The sequence below is a fragment of the Sinocyclocheilus anshuiensis genome, unplaced genomic scaffold, assembly GCF_001515605.1.
Source record: "Sinocyclocheilus anshuiensis isolate Anshui unplaced genomic scaffold, SAMN03320099.WGS_v1.1 scaffold742, whole genome shotgun sequence".
NCBI classification, from domain to species: Eukaryota; Metazoa; Chordata; class Actinopteri; order Cypriniformes; family Cyprinidae; genus Sinocyclocheilus; species Sinocyclocheilus anshuiensis.
Window position 1 is genome coordinate 550930 of NW_015544169.1, and position 21112 is coordinate 572041.

Below are 21112 nucleotides of genomic sequence, written 5' to 3' on the forward strand. Positions count from 1 at the left end.
GCTTTGATGCCATGGGAACGTGCCTTGCATCACCTATGTGGTTATTTGAGCAGTACATTTTGGATTTATTAGCAAATCGGCATTTTAGCATCCAACGGGGCTCATCAACAATACTCCCATTGAGTTCGGCCAGGAATCTTGGAGTGATCCTTGACGATCAGCGGACCTTTAAAGATCACATTGCAAAAACAGCATGATCATGCAGGTTTGCACTACACAGCATCAGGAAGATCAGACCCTTTCTAACAGAGCATGTCATTTCTAAGCTGGACTAATGCAATGCTCTTCTGGCTGGACTTCCATCATGTGCAATCAGACCTCTGCAAATGACTCAGAATGCAGCAGCACGTCTTGTTTTCAATGAGCCCAAGAGAGCCCAATCCCAAGCCCAAGAAATCCCTAAATGTATGTTGTTAAAAAGCCAGAAAGTTCCTAAGGCCCTGTACAATAAACATTTAATCCAGAAGGAGTTAAGAGGATACCGTGTTGGATCAGAGAGATATGCACTAACTGCACCCAATGGGCTCAAACAGCTCCCCTGGGTGCCTAATGGCTTCTATGACCAGGCCAAAGTTCGCAACCCACCTCTGGGTATATGGCTGCTCTGTTGAGTAAACTTCACTGAACCCTCTGACCTGCTGTGGGGTCTGAAGCTGAAGGACAGAAGCCAGTGCTGGCTGCCCTCCACAGGCTGGGAGGTCTGGCCTCTGCAGTGGTGAAGTCTTGCCGTCTGTTGGCGGTTCTTGTGCCTTGTGGGTAACCCATCCTGTTTGTTTAGCAATATCAAACCATGGGTTTACAGAAACCCCATGGCAATGCTCGAATATTATTCCACACCTTCCCATGGACGAGAGAATAATGTGAAACTAGGCTCTATTCAAACTGAGCAGAACAACATACGGAGACAAGGCCGAGGAATTGTGGGAGCAAATTTGCGGAAGAGATTCTTTGGACTCTCTCTGCTCCTATAACCCTTGTATTTTTGGCCCTACTGAGAGTCAGATTAAAATGAACCATTATATGTCAACATTATTTTAGACAGTGGGAATTTTCCATTGTGGTTGAGGGCCAAATTGCTCTTATCCTTTGCACTAAGCCTGACAGGCATCACATGAAAGCAATGCACTGATATAAAGCATGCATTTATGACAATAAAATTATTATTTTTTGTATCATATAACTTTTTTAATTGAAAAATGCATACCTTATAAAAAAAAAACTGAAATCTTCATTTGGTTTCAAATCTTTATCTACTGTATTTCTAATTTACACACACAGGACCATTTCGAACCATTCATATTTTTGTAATAAACTCCCAAACTGACTATAATTTAGTTAGTGGCGCCACCTATTGGTGAAAATACTGAACTTCAACTTCAGGTAGTATTTCAGGTTGTTTGTGGTGACATCAAGCTTATTATTGTTAACTAAACATTAAACATCTAATAACTATTAAAAACATTTTTTGTTGATTGAAATAAATCTGAAATAAAATAACATAAATATTAGATGAACACCAGAATACAACAGAAATATGTCAATTTAAATTATTTTAAAATAAATTTAAATTCATTACATAAACTAATAAAAATGACAAGAGCACATGACAAAATTACCAAAAATTTAAATTAAAATATAATAAAAAATTAAAATATAATTATAAAAATAAAAGCTAATTTAAAATAATATTATTCAAAAAAAATACTGGGTGGCATTTAACAAAATAGCAAATAATTTAGTAATCTCCCTCAGATTTGGTTTATTTTGTTTTAATTTATTTATTTATTTTCTGACATTTCTGTTACAGAACCAAAAATCCATAAAGTCAAAAATCCGTAATTGCAGAGTCCACGGCTCTCTATAAATGAACAGAAACAGACAGGAAAAGAAACCATCAGGAATTCATTACTGCTTTCACTAAAGTATACAAAAGGAATAGAAATAAAAAAGTTATACTTACCTATAGACATTGTGATGGGATAACTGTAATCCCATATAAGTGTGACTGCTGAATAGGGAGATAAGCTGTGTTTTTCCCAGTGCTTTGATCTATCACCACTATTCCATCTCTGTAAGGACATTCTCATCATGAATATGCTAACAATGACCTCAGCCAGATCATGTTAAGTCAAATCGATGCAGTGTATCAGAGACTCACCTCTCCCAGTCAGTGTAGTAAAAGTGGCTGTTATAGATTGCCAGGCTGAACGGGTAGCTCAAAGCATCCTGGAACACATGTCTCTCAGTCCCGTCTGGAGATATGCACTCCAGTTTCTTTGTGCCTGGTGAGTCAGTTGACTTTTATCTTGAAATTATACTGCATATGTATGTGTATGCTTATGTGAGATGCTATACTTTGTGGAAATTCTTACCTGCATCTACCCAGCACAGCTGATTTGTGTCAAAGTCCAATGTCAAGGCATTGGGCAACATGAGACCCACTTGCACCAGTACTTTCCTCTTATGTCCCTCCAGTGATGAGCTCTCTATTTTGGGAGCATCACGGTTCCAGTCGGTCCAGTATAAGGTTCTGAAGAGCATGTGCAGTAGATAAACACTTCAGAACAATTTCACAGAAACAATTCAATATATTGATAAATTAATATATTGATGTTTATTTGCAGTAATGCATAAGGAAGATGTCAGTGTATATGGTTATTATCTATAAAACAAATATTTAAAGTGCTCCTATTATGGGTTATGAAAGGTTGATATTTTGGTTTTAGGAGTCCCCAACAACAGGTTGACATGCATGCAAAGTCAAAAAACACTTTCATTGTCTTATAATATGCATTTGTTTTTACCTTAATTGCTCAAGGACTCCCAAACTATTCGCTCAACGATTCATTTTTCTAAACCCCTCCTTTGCGTGCCGCTAATCTGCGATGATTGGTCCCATTGTTCTCATTTTCATTTCATTATGCTTGAGAGACAATAACTTTTTACACGGTGCACTTTTAGATTTAAAACTTTACAAGTTGTTTTCATTCACTTAGAGCTGTGTTACACACTGCATGAAAGGTAATTAAAAAAAAATCCATAATAGGGGCACTTTAACATTTCAACTACCATTCAAAATTTTGGGGTCAGTAAGATTTATTTTAAAAGAAATTAATACTTTTCTTTAGCAAGGTGGCATTAAGTTGATCAAAAGTTAGCGTAAAGACTTTTTACAAAATATTTCTGTTCCAAATAAACACTGTTCTTTTGAACTTTGTATTAATCAAAGTATCCTGAAAAAAAGTGCTGGGTTTCCATAAAAAAAATATAAAGCAGAACAACGGTTTTCAGCATTGATAATAATAAATGTTTCTTAAGCAGCACATCAGCATATCAGAAAGATTTCTGAAGGATCGTGTGACACTGAAGACTGAAGTAATGATGCTGAAAATTCAGCTTTGCATCAAAGGAATAAATTACATTTTAAAATATATTCAAATAGAAAACTGTTATTTTAAATAATAACAATATATCACAGTATTTCTGATTTTACTGTATTTGATCGAATAAATGCAACCTTGGTGAGCATAAGAGACAAACTTTTTAACTGTAGTGTGTGTATACATTTCCTATATTTATTTTTGTAAAAATCAGGCACACTAGCTTCTAGTTACAACCTTAATACATTTATTTGTGTTTTATGATAGCTTGAAAGGATTCATGTATGCATAATGGTAAATATAATAACGCACAGACAGCAAATGAAGGACTTTGATTAAATCTCACTGACCCACTCTTAGCGTCCACGACGATGGCTCTGGGATTCACCAAATCAGAATCAACCAGCACTTTTCTGTTCCTGCCATCCAGATCAGATGTCTCGATCCTGTCTTTCCCACTGTCTACCCAGAACAACTTCCTGTGCACGGTGTCCACCGCAACTCCCTCCGGCTGGACCAAGCCTGGAATTTCACATTGCATAATTAGGGAATCTGAAGTGAATATGTTGGTAATGCAACCATCATAATTCCCCATAATTAAAATGGGACAGTCAGATGGACAGATAGACGGATAGATGGATGGATGGACAGATAGACGGATGGATGGACGACGGATAGACAGATAGATGGACGGATGGACGGATAGACGGATAGACGGATGGATGGACGGATAGACGGATGGATGGATGGATGGATGGACGGATGGACGGATAGACGGATGGATGGACGGATGGATGGACGGATGGACAGATGGATGGATGGATGGATGGATGGATGGACGTAGATAGATAGATAGATAGATAGATAGATGGAGTGATGGATGGATGGATGGATAGATGGATAGATGGATAGATGATGGATGGATGGATAGATGGATAGATGATAGATAGATAGATAGATAGATAGATAGATAGATAGATAGATCACCTTGGCTGATAATAGCCTCTGGCTCAGATCCAAATACTAAGACTGCTCTGTGAATGGTTTGTCGTCCAAAATCTGTCCAATACAACATGTTCTACTGACAGTCATAGTCGATTCCAATCACAATGGAGTCCTGCAATGGTTTTCAAGCATTATTATTTTTTGCTTAATCACTCAACAGTTTTTGAATTAGGATATAATCATGTATTGTAGTTATGAGGGTCTACCTTTAAGGCCAGTAAAACCGTGGACTTTTCCTGAACTGGGTCTGTTTCATCAAGAGGAATGATTCCAATCTGTGAGGCTTGTGTGTAAAGGATAGCAGGTCCAGAAGGTGAGGAGCTTATAACAGGGTACATCAGTGCATTGTTCAATGGCAGCGCATCTCCTGAGATACCTGACAGATAAAAAGAAGAGATATTAGTAATATAATAATAGTTTTTTTATGGTTTTGATTGCTTCTCATTTGTAAGTCGCTTTGGATAAAAGCGTCTGCTCAATGACTAAATGTGAAAGTAATGTAAAAACTGAAAAAGCTGTTTTATTTTAGATTTGTGCACCTTTGATAACACAGCTTAGTTTGAATGTCTTGTAACTTTGTGATTTTGCAAATCTTTCAACGGAATGTATCATTTCTTTTCAGGCTTTTCAATGTAAAAAGTGTGTCCTATATAACTTCATTACTCACAGGGAGGCTTTACATCATCATAGGACCGTGTTCCAATAATTTCCCCGCCTTGACGGTCCACACACCAGCAGAAACTGCTGTTGCCGTAACATTGCACAGGCAGGAAATTCCCGTGAGCATCACACAGGGGCATGTAGTCCTGAGAGGACGGCTGAGCGTTATAGTGAGTCATGAGTGAAAGCCTCCAGCGCTCACACACAGTCTCCACACCGGGAAGCAGCGCCGCTGAGTAAGACACACAACACACACTGTCTGTCACAATGTTTCTTCCCGAAAACACTGCCATTTTACTGAAATTTCGACCGCATCCATATATCTTGCCTCAATGAATGACTATGTGAGCGTTAATTACAGTTAGGCTGTCTCATGAGGTATAATTATGTCATGTATAGTTGGAACTGAACACCACTCCCACAACACACATGCAGTACAACAGCAGGAACAGCAAGTGAGTCCCTGTGCTTTAAATGTTTTGATTTGGCAACATATTGCTGATCTTTTGATTTTCACAACAACTTAAATGGCAATGGACCAAGCAGATTTCAGCAGATTAAAACTTATAAAAACTAAAAGAATAAAACTGAAATAAAATATATGGTAGATAGATAAATGGCCCTCATGTTCTATTGAGAGTTATTTTATGTATGTGTATAATAATAACAATAATAATAATAACAGAAGAATAATGTGCTATCATCAAATAACTATATATGTATATATATATATATATATATATATATATATATAAAATTATTTGATGATTAATGAAGTCCCGATGTCCTCTACAAAGGACGTAGCATAACTTATGAATGAAATATAATTTTTTTTTATTTTTATTTTTTATTTTTTATTTTTTTTAACCCCGCTAAAGACTACAAGAAATGCTTGCTCAAAAATTTAGCTTTGCCATCACAGGAATAAATAACTTTTTACATTTTAAAATATTATTAGATTAAAATAATGTTTCACAATATTACTGCTTTTACTGTATTTTTGCTCTAATAAATGGAGCCGTTATAAGCACAATAGACTTCTTTCAAAAACAAAAGAAGCGTTTATCTGACCAAATCAAAAGTTAGAAAGCAGTAAGTGCAGAATGTGAGGGCAGAAATCCATACCTGGTTGATCACAGTTGGCATGCGCTGTGCCAGGTATTGTCCTGGTGCCCACTCTCTCCTGCCCTCTACTGTCCACACACCAGCAGTGCCCAGTGGAGCCCAGGCACTGCAGGGGTTTGTACTGCCCTTTCTCATCACACTGAGGAATAAAGGCCTCCAGGCCTGGGTAGATGCTTAGACTCTCCTGCAAACTTTCTATGTGGTGTTGGCACACAGTTAAGGGCGGTTTGCGCTTCTCTAGCATAGAAAAATATAGAGGAACAGTGAACATTTAAATACATTACATTATCAGTATTCACTAAATGGCATGATGTGACTGAGCCAAGTTCTAGAACAAAGGTGGTTGTTCCAGGAACATGTTCTACTTGTTTCTTATGAATTATTAAACAACTCATTTGTGTTTGACTGATTTATAATACACTGCTGAACATAATATTTGACTCGATTGCCGGACTTCTTCTGTGTTTTAAACAAAGAGAACAGTCTGTTACTGAGATGACGGGCAGAAAGCGTTGTGTGTTTCTTGATAAATGTTGTGGTTTACGTGATGGTTGGCAGAGGAAGCCGTCGCCCTTGTATTCAGGCCAGCACTGGCAGTGGAAAGAGCCCTGGGTGTTGGAGCAGGAAGCAAACGGATGACAGAGCTGCAGAAAACACTCATCAATATCTGTAAAATAAGAGAATGATGGGCCTCCTATGAAACAGAACTCTCAAATGTATAGCACATGTGTGGTTGCATAAATTACTCTTGTGATGGAAGAGCGTTAGTGGTCCTCATGCATGAAAGTGTTTAACAAATTTCTGCGTTGAATGACCATGATTCATGAATGACTGTAAATTGGGCATTAAAATTAATTCTTACATAAACTGTGCAAATGAGCTGAAGTTATTTACGTATGTTTTTTTTTTACGAATGATATACACAGACTTTTATTTTATTTTTAGCCAAATATTTTATTGTCCATCCAGCACTTCTATGTAATGCGACTACATATATGTTAAAATGTAACTTTATGCGCTTGAGGTTGCCAGTCTGTGGTAATTTTTCTGCAGAAAACATTACTACGCCAGTAGGTGGCGACTCTTCTTATGATTGAGTCATTGAATAATTTACTCAAATGATTTATTCAAAAACACAGATTCATTCAGAAACGCGAACGCCACTGCTGTTTTGCTTGAAAATGCCTAATGGTTTAGTCTGCTTTGGCTTAGTTTGGAACTAGTTTCATTGTCAAAGCATAATAGACAAGTAACTGGCGATATTGTGTTTAAAACATTCACTTCTTGTTTATTGAACTGCTGTGTAAATCAACTCTGAATCAATTGAACCGGTTGCTTTGTGAAATGATTCACTGTTTCGAAGCACTGTGGTGTAAATGCAATGAGGGCAGAAAATAATTAAACTTTTTACAAAACAAACTACAACTGTTTTTCATGAAAGTGTAAGCTATGAAATCTTCAATAGCTATCTACGCTATGAAATCTACAAATACAATTGAATAAAAAGTGTCTGTATAATTTGTAGTGCTTGTTTTGTGCTTTTAGGGAAGGCTTGGCTAATCAGGCCAATCAGAGACAATTAACCTTAATTTTCCTGTTTTCATTATACTCACATGGGTTCACAAGATCATCGCCCTCAAGTGGTGAACCACCAAAATGTAGAAACCTTTAGAAAACATATGACGAAACAAAGCCTTGGCTTCTCAAATCACTTAGCTTCGCCAGTTTGAAAAACACTGCAAATCACTGATTCACAACAAAGATTCAGAGTTTCAAAGCTAAATAAAAAAGTGTTTCTAAAGTGGCCATAACTAAATAGCAGTTTCACATATGCAAAGACCCCAATATACGAATATATGAAGTTATTTTTCCTTGTTCGCTTAGGGGTAAAAAAGAAGTTTGAAATACCTGAACCTGCCGTTTGGTTGTTTCAAGCGCTTCTAAACAGTGAATCATTATTAGGAATCTTATTAGGAATCTTATCTACTCACAAGACCCAAATTCTCATACACAGATTACAAAACACTGAACACTTACCCACACACACATGCAAATCGAGGTCAAACCCATAGCCAGACTGACAGTGGCAGTGATAGCCACCCGGCATGTTCACACACTCGGAGTGAGGACCACAGGAACTGAGCCCCTCAGCGCACTCATCTACATCTGGATCACAGATTCAAAACCCGAGAGAGCCATTCTGAACTTTAACTAAGGCAGTAATTCAATAAAGGCATGAGAAAATGACACACAGTCTCTAAGGGAACTCTCAAAGGAGCAGTCATAGCAAACGCTTGGCTTGACGCCAAAATATGTCAGACGAACACTGAAATATTTGTACCATAGCAGTTGCATCCATCCCCTTGGAAGCCCATGGCACACTGACAATGATAATGAGTGTCATCCCCTGGCAGGCAGAGAGCCATGGGGTCGCAATGGTGCTTCCCAGTCGAACAGGGGTTCAACTCCACAAGCCCAGGGAGCTCACCTGATAACATACAGTTAAAGAATGTCCTCAACAAGATCCAAAATTATATGAAACGGAACTAATAATGACCCAAATAATAGTATGGTTTGGTTATCAGTATGTTCTTACCTCCTACAGGCCCCACTTTATTGGTTATGGCGTATCTAAGGGTGGTTCCTTCTGTGAACATGACCATCAGATGCTCCACATGCACCTGTTGAAAGTCCGGTATGGTCCATGTGCCATGCTCACAGCTACGGAAACTCACATTCTGGTGTAGCAGGTAGGAAAATGTCTCAGATCCACCATTTTCTGACACCACCATGTACTCTCGCAGTGAAGATGATGTCACAGCTGAGCCAGACACAAACTACATTACCCATAATGCCCAAAGAACACATATTAAAGCATTAACTTTGGACTCGAGTGGTTTATTGCTTTTAAAACATGCAAAAGCACTATCAATAAAAGACATGAATGTTCATAAAAGAGTTACATTTATTATTATTATTGGAATGAAGGATTTTTCAGGTAATCAGAATATCTGATGTAGCATCAGACATTTAATTGGCCTAGTGGTGTTGATGTTTAGTCCAACAACACTGGGATGTTTCTCTGTCACTCCGTTTATGGAAGCCCATTTCCGCCATTTAAGAAGAAAATGCTTTGGTAAATCATAATAATGACATAAAATGTCATAATTATGACACAAACTTTCAAAACGATGACATACTGAGATAAAATCTGAAATGATGATAAAAGTGCGTATTTACTTTTTATCCCATAAGAAGTCATATATGACAATACATCTACGTTTTACGTGACATGATTTTGAGTTTTTTTCCCTCGTAATTTCAACTTTTTGTGTGATAATTATGACTGTTTATTTTATATTGTAATTTTGACTTTTCCCTTCATATGTATAACTTAGTATCTCAAAATTTTCGACTTTATCTCATGATTTAGTATCTCAAAATTTCAACTTCATCTCATGACTTAGTATCTCATAATTTCAGATTTACTGTATCTCATGACTTGGTATCTCATCATTTTGACTATCTCATGACTTAGTATCTCATAATTTTTGACTTAATCTCATGAATTAGTATCTTATAATTTCAGCTTTATCTCATGACTTAGTATCTCATAATTTCAATTTTTGTCATAATTGTTACTTTTTACCTCATAATTAGGATTTAGTATCTCATAATTTCAACATTCTATTTCACAACTTTGACGTTCATCTCGTGACTTAGTATCTCATAATTTAAACTTTTTATGGCATAACTTTGAAGTTCATCTCATGACTTAGTATCTCATAATTAAAAAAATAATTACCCCGTTTTTCTCTGTTACCACATTCCATACAGAATGTCAGTGGTGGGGATTTCTTTTTTTTGGTGAACTTGCAGGTTACTTTGTGATCGTTACAGTTCTACTTCCTTTGGAACTATTTTTTTTGGTGGAGCATAAATAGAAAAAGTGACTGTGCATTTCAACTTTATCTCATGACTTAGTATCTCATAATTTTTACTTCATCTCATGACTTAGTATCTCATAATTTTTACCTCATCTCATGACAGTATCTCATAATTTCAACTTTTTTATGTCATACTTTTTACTTTTACCTCATAATTATGACTTAGTATCTCATCATTTCAACTTTTTATGTCATATTTTTTACTTTTACCTCATAATTATGACGTAGTATCTCATAATATCAACTTTTTATGTCATATTTTTTTATTTTACCTCATAATTATGACTTAGTATCTCATAATTTCAACTTTTTATGGCATAACTTTGAAGTTCATCTCATGGCTTAGTATCTCACAATTTCAACTTTTTTTTACCCCATTTTTCCATACATAATGTCAGCGGTGAGAATTTCTTGGTTTTTAGGTGAACTTGCAGGTTACTTTGTTATCGTTACAGTTCTACTTCCTTAATTCTTTTTTTTAGTGGAGCACAAATAGAAAAAGTGACTGCTGATATGATGCATCTAAAATTTAAATTACTCAGTAATGAACATCTTGTGTGGAATTACTGAAAATGAACCCAGTCACTACCCTCCAAGATTGTTTACAAGAATTACCTGATTGATTGTATTGATAGGTCTCTTTATATGGCAGAATATGGACTTTAGCACCACCAGGAATGCTAGGTAAATCTCCATTGATCCTTATGTTGAAATTCAAGTGGTTATATGAATCCATTCCTCGAGCCTCTTGAATAATGGTAACACGCTGACCTTGTGGGCTGAAGACCAGCTCTGCCTGATCAGAAAACTCAGCACCTGGAGAAAACATGTTTTTCTTCTTTAGACTTCTTCATGATCTGTGTGGCATAAAGTAATGAAGCTTCAGATAAGAAAAAAAACAAGTCACACCAGTTATGCTGAAACCATTCAGATGGTCTTGGAGCTCAAGAGCAAACAGCCAGCCAAATGTAGAGACCAGGGGGCTTACAGCCATCAGAGCCCAACCTGCCTGAGCTGGGACAGGACTGATGGAGATGTATATGCGACCTTCTCCCAACACAGCAAAGCCATGGATGTCCACATTGTTTAGCTGAACTTTAGTGTCTCCAACAGAAACAAGGCCACTCAGCTTTCCACTTAAAGGCTGAGAAATGCCTGTAAAATCAGATTTATCTTTCACATTTATGTTAGAAACTAATGTTAAAGGGGTCACATGATACGATTTCAATTTTTCCGTTCTCTTTGGAGTGTTACAAGCTCTTGGTGCATAAAGAAGATCTGTAAAGTTGCAAAGACTAAAGTCTCAAAAGGCGGGGCATAGAGGAGAAACAATAATGTACAGTATGTGGAAAATGATGTGTTTTTTTAACCTTAAACTGCATAAATACATTTCATTACACCAAATACACAAAATAATGTTCCTTTTAGCAACATCATATGACCCCTTTAAAGGTATCATAGTCATAAAAAATGGCATGACAAGAAAATACTAAACTAAAAACTCACCCATGGGTAAACATTGTCTGCCATTGCCATAGTAACCAGAACGGCAATGACAGCATGGACCAGTTGGATAGTCTGTACAGAAACCATCCTGAGAGCAAAATTTCAGGTGCAAGCCACACATTTTGGTCACATTATTTGAACTAGCGTGAAGTAGTAGTTCTTGGTTTGATTTTGAAGGCTGTTGAACAAGTGAAGCTGGGATGTCCATTTGTGCCTTAGAAGCAGACTTATCTGCAGGCGTGTTTGATTCTACTGTAATGTAGAAATCTTCATCTGTGGTGCTGCGCAAACTACCAAAACCCATAGATTCAGACTTGGGAAAGGAAGCAGGGACTACCTTCTGGAATGGGAACCGGCTGGATCCGATGTGGAAAATCCATAGTCCATTTACCCCGGTGTTCCCAGCCCTGAGAGTTGCGTACAGTAAGTAACACTTTACTATAAAGTTCAATTAGTCAACATTAACATGAGCTAGCAATGAACAATTCTTTTACAGCATTGATGGAAACACTTTAGAGTAAGGTCTCGTTTGTCGACATTAGCTAATGAATTAACTAACAATGAGCAATTCACTGTATTTTAAGCATTAATTAATTCCTGTTAATGTTAGTTAATAAAAAATACCATTATTCATTGTTTGTTCATGTTAGTTGCACTGCATCAACATGTAAACAACTTTTGATTTAAAAAATGTATTAGTAAATGTTGAAAGTAGCATTAATTAAAATGCTTTCTTTCTTTAACAATGAACAATAATAAATGTATAAATTAACGTTTCATGCACTCACTTATAGAGGTTCTTGCTGGTCTCATTAGAGCCAAACAGACTGTAGAAGAGCTCTTCTTTGGTAGATGTATCACCTCTATTAAAACCAACCTGAGGTTTGGCATGTCCATTTGACATGTTAGTATGATTATGACTGATATTTAACATCTGCTGCTCATCCTCAGGATACAGGAACAAGGCATATGTATCTGATTTATTGCCGGCCAACACAACCTGGAAACTGGTTACCTGCATGTAGGTAAGAACAGCAAATTTAATATTGATAAGAATAGTTTTACAAATCTATTACTTTATTTGAAACATTTATATTGTGGGTAAAAAGTAGGATGGAGAAACACAAAAAATGTTACACAATATGTAAATGGGAGCTGGAGCCCTTCCTCTTCACATGCAATATTGTCCCATGTAGCGATGACTGCGTGGCTGGGCTTGAATTCAGAACCGGTAAAACCCTGCTGCACCATTTCAGAAGCCCGGTTTAATACAACTAATGATTCCTCCACACGGTAAAACACAGATCCTTTCCCCCGTCCTGAACTAATGTCTGTCAGGAAAGGAGCGATGGCAGAGAAGCTGAGAGGAAACATGTTTCTGAAATACTGGCTCTCTTCAGGAGGAGGCTGAAGGGACAAGAACCCATTTGTGGAAACCTGAGAAATTAGATTAAATTTTAAGCTTCAGACTTCACATGCTCAATGAACCTGGTTGCATACTTAATTTTATATATGTATTTTTATTTGTATAGGTACAATAAGAAAATCAGCACAAAAAAATGCATTTTTACATAGAGATTATTGCACATGCTACAACATACAAATGATGAAATAATTTGATATATTCCAATTTGACCTTTTTAAAAAATGGCAAAGATAAAGGCAAAGAAAACCATGGCTTACATAAAGAATGTTGAACTGGACGTCGTAGAACTGTAATGGCTTTTTTATCTTCAGGGCTTCAGACACTTCATCATCACCTTCCTGAAGAACTGAATCCCCTTCAGATAATCCAAAAGGGAAAAATTTGTCCTTTTGAATCGCATTCATAAAACAAACATTTGCAAAAAGCAAAGCAAATACGCAGCAGTTCTTCATTTCGAGAGGGAGCAGCTTCGATCTGGAGCACTTAAATATAATTGTCCCGGAAGAAGTTCATGAGATGTGACGATGTGGTCACTTAAAATGAAAGGATGCCTTAACCACAATCCACATAGTTACCAAAATGTCTATGGGAGGGATTTGGTAGGCGAGTGCAAAGCATCCAATGCACATATGTTCATCAAATTTGAATAGAAAATCATTTGTGCAAACAAATAACAATCTGTATTTTAAATATTCCTCTGGGTTACACTTCATTTCAAAAGTCCACTTTAGACATTTTACTAACTATAAGTACCTTTGCAACTAAATGTTAACTAACTGTCATTAATTTGCAACTGCATGTCAACTAACTGTCATTAGACAGTAGACTGTTAGGGTTAGGATTAGTAGAATAAGTTGACATGTACTTGCAAAGTTACATATAGTCAGTAGGATGTGCGTTGGAGACCATCAAATAAAATGTTAGCTTGAAAGAGACAGTTCACCGCCCCAGTTCACCAATTCAAATTTTTGGGTGAACTCCTTTAAGTACTTAGATTTCAAGAAAAATGGATCACTTACAGGATTGTTGGAATCCTTGGAATTCCATAAAAACTTCTTTCAGACATCACAGACAAAGCTTAAAATAATGAGCAAGTTATGTTGTCTTTATATATTTTGAACTTTACCACATCATGCTGCTGTGACCTACATACAATTGTAGAGCTGTTAAAGGAACACTATTAAATTCCAAGCATTTTCCTGAACATAGGGACTTGTTTTCATATTTTTGGTTTTGGAAAAGGAGCCTTATTTGATAATTTTTTTTTCTAAGCTACTGAAATGTATTTTTTATAAAATTTAATTAAATTCACTTTAATTTAATCTCTTGTACTGCATTGCTTTGCAAACATGGAGTATGTACAGTACCAAAATAGTTTCCCGGGGACTCATTCCTGGTCTCATATAGGACACAATGATGGATTTGTTTCTTATAAATACGCAGATTTTCCCTTCACAGGATGTTAATTGATGGACTGGAGTCGTGTGGATTACTTGTGGATTATTGTGATGTTTTTATCAGCTGTTTGGACTCTCATTCTGATGGCACCCATTCACCCAGGCTAAATTTCTCCAAATCTGTTCCGATGAAGAAACAAACTGATCTACATCTTGGATGGCCTGAGGGTGAGTACATTTTCAGCAAATTTTCATTTTTGGGTGAACCACTCCTTTAAGGATTCTTTCATCATTCATTCTTAATTTAGCATGTTGAGCCATTTTAACAATTGAGTGGTGAGGAAACCTGTTCGAGAACAGTCATTAGTTTTACAATTCAAAATATGGTGACACCAATGGTTCAGACAAAATGATTGCCACTCTAAATTTTGTAGTAAATTTCATTGTATCATGTACAATGACAATAAAGTATCTTATGCCTTATGTCTTATTATGAATGTACTGTTTTCTGTAAAGCTACTTTGAACAATAGTTGTTATTTAGTCTTCAGAGCTAGATCAATGATTTTGCATCCTAATGATCGAGAAGTACAGTAATTGTGTTGGGTTTGGCTCACAATGATCATTGAATGACTAGCTGTGTGTAATTGAATTGAGTGGCTAATATTTTAATGTTCCCTAGATGACCGCATGAAATCTAAAAACCATTTACATTAGCATTATTGTAACTCCAACCCTCTCCCTAACGGAAAGGGAAGTTAAGTATAAAAGCTAGCAAAACCACTGAAATTTCTTATAGCTCCATTAAAAGGATATAGTCAACCCAAAAATTAAAACTCTATCATCATTTACTCACTAAACATTGTATGGTGTAGTAGTACAAAGTACAATATAAGTCGACCATGAAAGTCAAGCTGTTTGGTTACTAACATTCTTCAAAATATTTTGTGTTCAGAATAAATAAATAAATAAATGCATATACAGGTTTGAAACTGCATGATTACAAATGAGACCATTACATGACTAAATGATGACAATGTTTTAATTCCCATTCCTTTAATTAAGATAAAGAGTTTCCGTTTTATTGAAGTAAGAAAATAATAGCACAGTCCCAGCGGTTCACTAGACAATATCCCTTATTTCTAATACATAAATGAATAAATATAAATCATACAGTCACTGAAATACATTGAAAAACTTTTCTGTAGTTGCATGGGTTACTGCTCATGAACTGTCAGTATATGAGTCCATCACTGGCATCAGTTTTTCTACAAATGTTCTGGATTTTCTGCAGGAAGAATCTGCATGTATTGACTGTGGTATGTATGGTGCAAACAACAGGTCGTTGTCAAGGCTCTTGGCTGTCTGGGTGAGATGGTTGAGTTTGTCTATTGAAATGACAAGATCTTGGCAAAGGGTTTGACTTGGCTAGGATGAACAGCTGCTCTGTTTTCAATAAATGCATATAATTCAGACAGAAATGCTCGCCAGACATGCTAAGAAACCCATTTGTCAAACGGCAGAAACAGATATTTAATGAACTATCATTTGCATGAGAATGATAGAGAAAGCCATTAGATTTGATAACTTTTACTTGTAATATGAAGTAAAGGGAGAATAAAAGTGGTCCCAGTAATGATCCCTGTGGAACTCCGGTTGATTTGAGGATGAAGTGGATTATTGCCATGATGATACTGTGATGATAATTGATTGCTGCTTTCTAAATGAGCACATGGTGAACACATGCTATATGAGCACACACTCTTTCATTAATTATGTCAAATGGAAAGTTTTTGATATAAATGGTTCCCATTTCCAATTAAAGTTGTGCATTTTATTAGAAATTGTAATATTTATTCATTTTAATTTTTATAATATTTTTAGCAGGAGGCTTGTTCAAGCAAATATTTGCTTTGACATAGAAAAGTGAAAAACTGTCCTCTACAGGTTTTGACCTTTTAATGTTTTGTAATGTGAAATAATGCAGGCTTGGTCCAATCAATCCCTATATCAACCCTGGTCTCTACTAAAACTCGTCTGTGTCTTGAATATTCTCCACAGGGAGGCGTCATGATGCCATGCAGATTGTAAACCAAGATTTTATACCCATTAAATAAACTCTATATAACTTTTAAATAGCATGTACTTTACTAATAAATAGTATGTGATGTATTATTAAGTACTATACATCAATACAATTAATAAAATTAAAATATTATATTATAGCCTATAATGTGTCGTTTGTAATATATATATATATATATATATACACACACACATACACAGTGTTCTGATAGCATTTTAAGTCTAGATGTGGTGACTGGCTGTTGACATCAGAGCACGCTCTGCTGAGAAACTCCACCTCACTTTCTGCTTGCGCTCGTTTGAAAGTTTAAGAGCAGTGCGTAAAAGTTCGGCTTCACTATAAGTATGGATCCTAATTCTTCTCTGCTATGATATGTGGTTTTCCTTAAATTCAACAGTACCCCAATCTGGATAATACAGAAAAAAAAAGGTTTTATGGCGTCAGAACCTAGAAATGTCAGTTGCCACGAGCAGCCCACTGTCTCTGGTGGATCGCCTACAACACCTGCGATTATGTTTTCCGCCGGTGTCCTTGGGAACGTGGTCGCCCTAATTCTCTTGGAAATACGGCGGAGGAAACAGCCCGCATCTTTGTTCCAAGTCCTCGTCACATCTTTGGTCTTCACAGATTTGCTGGGAACTTTCTCCGTCAGTCCTCTGGTTTTAACCGCGTACTTGAGGAATGAATCTTTGATCGGGATGAGTGAAAGCCGATTAGTTTGCGGGCACTTTGGATACGCCATGACTTTTTTCAGTATGGTCACTCTCGCCATTCTTCTCTCCATGGCAGTGGAGCGCTGGCTCTCCATCGGACATCCTTACTGTTACGAGAAGCGCATGAGTAAACGCTGCGGGTACATCGCCATCGCGCTCATTTACCTGCTGTGCGCTGTTTTAACCGCGTACTTGAGGAATGAATCTTTGATCGGGATGAGTGAAAGCCGATTAGTTTGCGGGCACTTTGGATACGCCATGACTTTTTTCAGTATGGTCACTCTCGCCATTCTTCTCTCCATGGCAGTGGAGCGCTGGCTCTCCATAGGACATCCTTACTGTTACGAGAAGCGCTTGAGTAAACGCTGCGGGTACATCACCATCGCTCTCATATACCTGTTTTGCGCTCTTTTCAGTGCCACACCTTTCTTCGGGTTTGGGAAATATGTTCAGTACTGTCCCGGTACGTGGTGCTTCATTGACATGCACCCGTCTGAGAGAGAGCACAAAGTGTTCAATATCATCTACGCGTCTTGTTTGCTCATCATGATTGTGTGTACAGTTTTGTGCAATGCGTCCGTCATCTATCATCTTTCACTCATGTACCGAAGACGCAAGGCGCACCGGAGCTCTGTCCGACGGCAGCGAGGACACAAGAGGCATCGGTCCATCGCGAAGGAGGTTGAACATCTTGTGCTGCTCGGGTTCATGACAATAGCATTCGTTATCTGCTCTCTTCCGCATGTGGTAAGGCAGCTACATACTTGTCAAACACCCTTTCAAACGTTACTTGTACATGAGTTGACTACTGTCCTGTTCCTGTATGTTCAAAGACACTAGTGTCCATATTAGAGATTTATTCAAAGTTATAATCTGTGTTTTGAAGTTGAAGTTTATTTGTTTACAGGGGCAATTCACATGAATGAACATTACTGTAAATGAGCCAATTAGCCGAAAGGCTATTTTTCATCTGTAGACCCTAGACAGAATATTAAAAAGTCTAAAACAAAAGGGTTTTATGTTAATTGGACGTACATTATTTTATTTTAATTAACTAGTAGGTTTTTCAATAAAGACTAGCATCTTTTATAGTCCCTTATCTTTATCTATAAATTATTCACTAGTCATTATATACTAAAAAAAAATGTTTTCTTTGCACATAACTAGTCCACTAGTAAGTGACTAGTAAGTTTTAGATAGTTGTTTGTTTGTTTTAATCCATAGGCATTGGTATCCATTCCCATTTTCATATTACTATTGAGTAGACATGTACTGTATTAGTGTGTATTAATTGTTACTAGTAACATTTTAACTACTGATAACTTAACATCACATGTTAAAAAAGTATATTGTAAAGCAGAGATTCAAATATGCATGTTAGCAATAAAATAGCTATTGTCACGACTGAGTTAGTGATAAGTAGCAAATTAATAAGTAGTAGTAGGAAATTAATAAATACTAGTACTAGTTACATTGATGACATACAAGTCACTATTGGAATAGAAACTAGTATCTAATGAAGGGGTGCTTGAATAGGAATATTTGGAGGAATTGAAAACGATACTTGTAACTGTTGGATTACTTACTAGTGACTTAAAAGTAGGTATTAGTAATGTAAAATTGATACTAGTTAGTTGAGATAAATAAATATTTAAATGGCTTGCCATATACAGTGGCCTTAAAAGTATTTTTACACCAAAGGCACACTTAAAAATGTTTAAAAAATGTCATTGCATTGGACTAAATATTGAACCAGGCAGCATTTCTAATCAGAAATGTCAGAAAAAGTAATTTGTTAGGTTTTCATTTATTAAGGATTAGAAACACTATTTGAAACGTATTTCTAGCAGCTTCACAAATTGTTTGCACTATAACATAAACATTGTAATGGAAAGTGGGAGCATGTTTTTATGTTTATACATAATTTTTGATTTATTGTTTATGTTGAACCAGGCAGCATTTCTAATCAAGACAGACATGTCAGAAAAAGTAATTTGTTAGGTTTTCATTTATTAAGGATTAGAAACACTATTTGAAACGTATTTCTAGCAGCTTCACAAATTGTTTGCACTATAACATAAACATTGTAATGGAAAGTGGGAGCATGTTTTTATGTTTATACATAATTTTTGATTTATTGTTTATGCACAACATACAATTCCACACTGTGCTCTTGTCTCCACAGATTCAAGTGTACTTCAACATTTCCTACGACCGTCGTCACAAAAATAATCTCATACCCCTTCTTTTAGTATCGGCCAACCCCATTATAGACCCCTGGGTCTTCATCATCCTCAGCCCCCCAGTGCCTCGTCTGCTCTGGAACAAGATGTGCAAGACCGCAAAGTTCAAACCCACCCAGGAACAGGTCCGTAGCATTCATCCAGACCTGTATCAGTCAAACCCACCTGGCGATTCAGTGTGATGAAAGTTTACACAGGAATTCCTGAACTGCCGGTTCCTGATCTCTGAAACCTCTCTGCATTGTGGGAAAGATTATGGAGTGATTGCTCACTCAAATAATTAAAATAACGGATACTGAAGATCCAGGTCACTGGATACCTAAACAGATGGATCTGAGACCTGAGGATGAAAGAGCTGTGTGGTGTTGCACAAATAATGTCATGGAGAACATAGAAGAGTATATATATATATATATATTTTTTTTTTAGAAAAGTAAACTTATTTATTGTCTTTATTTATGGACACTAAAACATTTTTGTAGACTGGAAGGAAAATAAGTGTTTATTTATCAGCAGGAAACCCACTGGTTAATATAAATAAACATTTACAGGCTGAAATGAAGAGCTGTACTTCCTGTTTCAACTGCGTGGGCAATGCGGTTGTCTTTCTTTGTGTGACTTCATGCTTCATCAGTTTTGTTTTCTACGTTCCGTTGCAAATATATGCAGGACTGAATCATGTCATAGCAAGTCAGTTCACTGTGAAAGAGCCAAACAGCTTGACTAAACTATGAAACAGTCCCATGACTGAAGACAGTCATTTGGAGGGAAGGTGAAACAGGCTAAACTGAGGAAATGAAAGTTTGTTTTTGATCAATAAGTTTGAATCTCCAGACACTGCATGCCTGATATTTACACAGTGAATGAATTGAGGTTACAAGATGGTTTTAAAATGATGTTACAGTTAGGAAATCTCAGTGTTGATAAAATCACCATATTTTGCATATTACACATGCAATAAACATTTTGTTTTCTTGGTGTTGAAAAATTTACATTTATGCATTTAGCAGATGCTTTTATCCAATGAGGAGCAACAGTAATTTGTCAAAGAGCCAACAACATTCCAGGTTTATTAGACAAATAGATTAGGATACTATGATAACCTTCTTAAAAATCCCAAACAAATTTTTTCAATTATTTTCTGATCTTGCTGTTACAATCTGAGGACTAATGGTTTTAAGGTAGTTATATGATATCATCATTTTAATAAAGAGAAAATCAAAGGCTGCATCTGTATTGTTAGTTCACCCAAAAATCTAAATTCTGTCATGATTTACCAGCCTGGTCTCATTGTTTATACGTAGGTATTAATACGTAACATTTACAAGTACAAAACGTACACTTTTGTACGTTTTTATTAACGCTAAAACGTACAACTGAGACGTATTTTAACGTTTAAAACGTACAAATCGCTACGTATTTTTTGCTAAAAAACGTACAAATATTTACGTAGGCCTATCTTTTATAGTAGATAAACTATAATTATCCCCCTAAGCTACCCCCAAACCTAAATCTACCCATTTTATAGCGAATATGCATTTTTATCATTTTATTAATACGCAATTTAGATTTTTAGACCCCTTAACCTACCCCCAAACCTTAACCTACCCATTTTATAGCGAATA

General features: G+C 36.4%; 2 protein-coding genes across 2 annotated transcripts; one reads left to right on the plus strand and one right to left on the minus strand.

Moving 5' to 3' along the window:
- Positions 1-1787: 1787 nt before the first annotated feature.
- Positions 1788-13493, minus strand: LOC107695976 (nidogen-2). Its single transcript, XM_074187042.1, is given in 19 exon segments — positions 1788-1858; positions 1961-2069; positions 2159-2282; positions 2373-2530; positions 3731-3902; positions 4368-4497; positions 4592-4761; positions 5053-5277; positions 6171-6407; positions 6715-6837; positions 8208-8336; positions 8512-8658; positions 8767-8991; positions 10733-10933; positions 11027-11272; positions 11624-12030; positions 12412-12638; positions 12761-13060; positions 13307-13493. Coding segments are annotated over 18 exon segments (3477 nt in total). The 5' UTR covers positions 13454-13493; the 3' UTR covers positions 1788-1858.
- Positions 13494-16771: 3278 nt separating this feature from the next.
- Positions 16772-19942, plus strand: LOC107695977 (prostaglandin E2 receptor EP2 subtype-like). The gene is made up of 3 exons (XM_016496101.1): positions 16772-17388; positions 17620-17991; positions 19430-19942. The coding sequence occupies exons 1-3, from the start codon at positions 16966-16968 to the stop codon at positions 19667-19669; spliced, it is 1035 nt and encodes a 344-aa protein (XP_016351587.1). The 5' UTR covers positions 16772-16965; the 3' UTR covers positions 19670-19942.
- Positions 19943-21112: the final 1170 nt, after the last annotated feature.

What these genes read in the sequence shown, in the direction of transcription:
- LOC107695977 (XM_016496101.1), top strand. Translation starts at nt 16,966, where the DNA reads ATGGCGTCAGAACCTAGAAATGTCAGTTGCCACGAGCAGCCCACTGTC. An exon ending in TGAGTAAACGCTGCGGGTAC is followed by an intron (nt 17,389 to 17,619) that starts ATCGCCATCGCG and finishes CGCTGCGGGTAC; the next exon opens with ATCACCATCGCTCTCATATA. An exon ending in TCTGCTCTCTTCCGCATGTG is followed by an intron (nt 17,992 to 19,429) that starts GTAAGGCAGCTA and finishes TTGTCTCCACAG; the next exon opens with ATTCAAGTGTACTTCAACAT.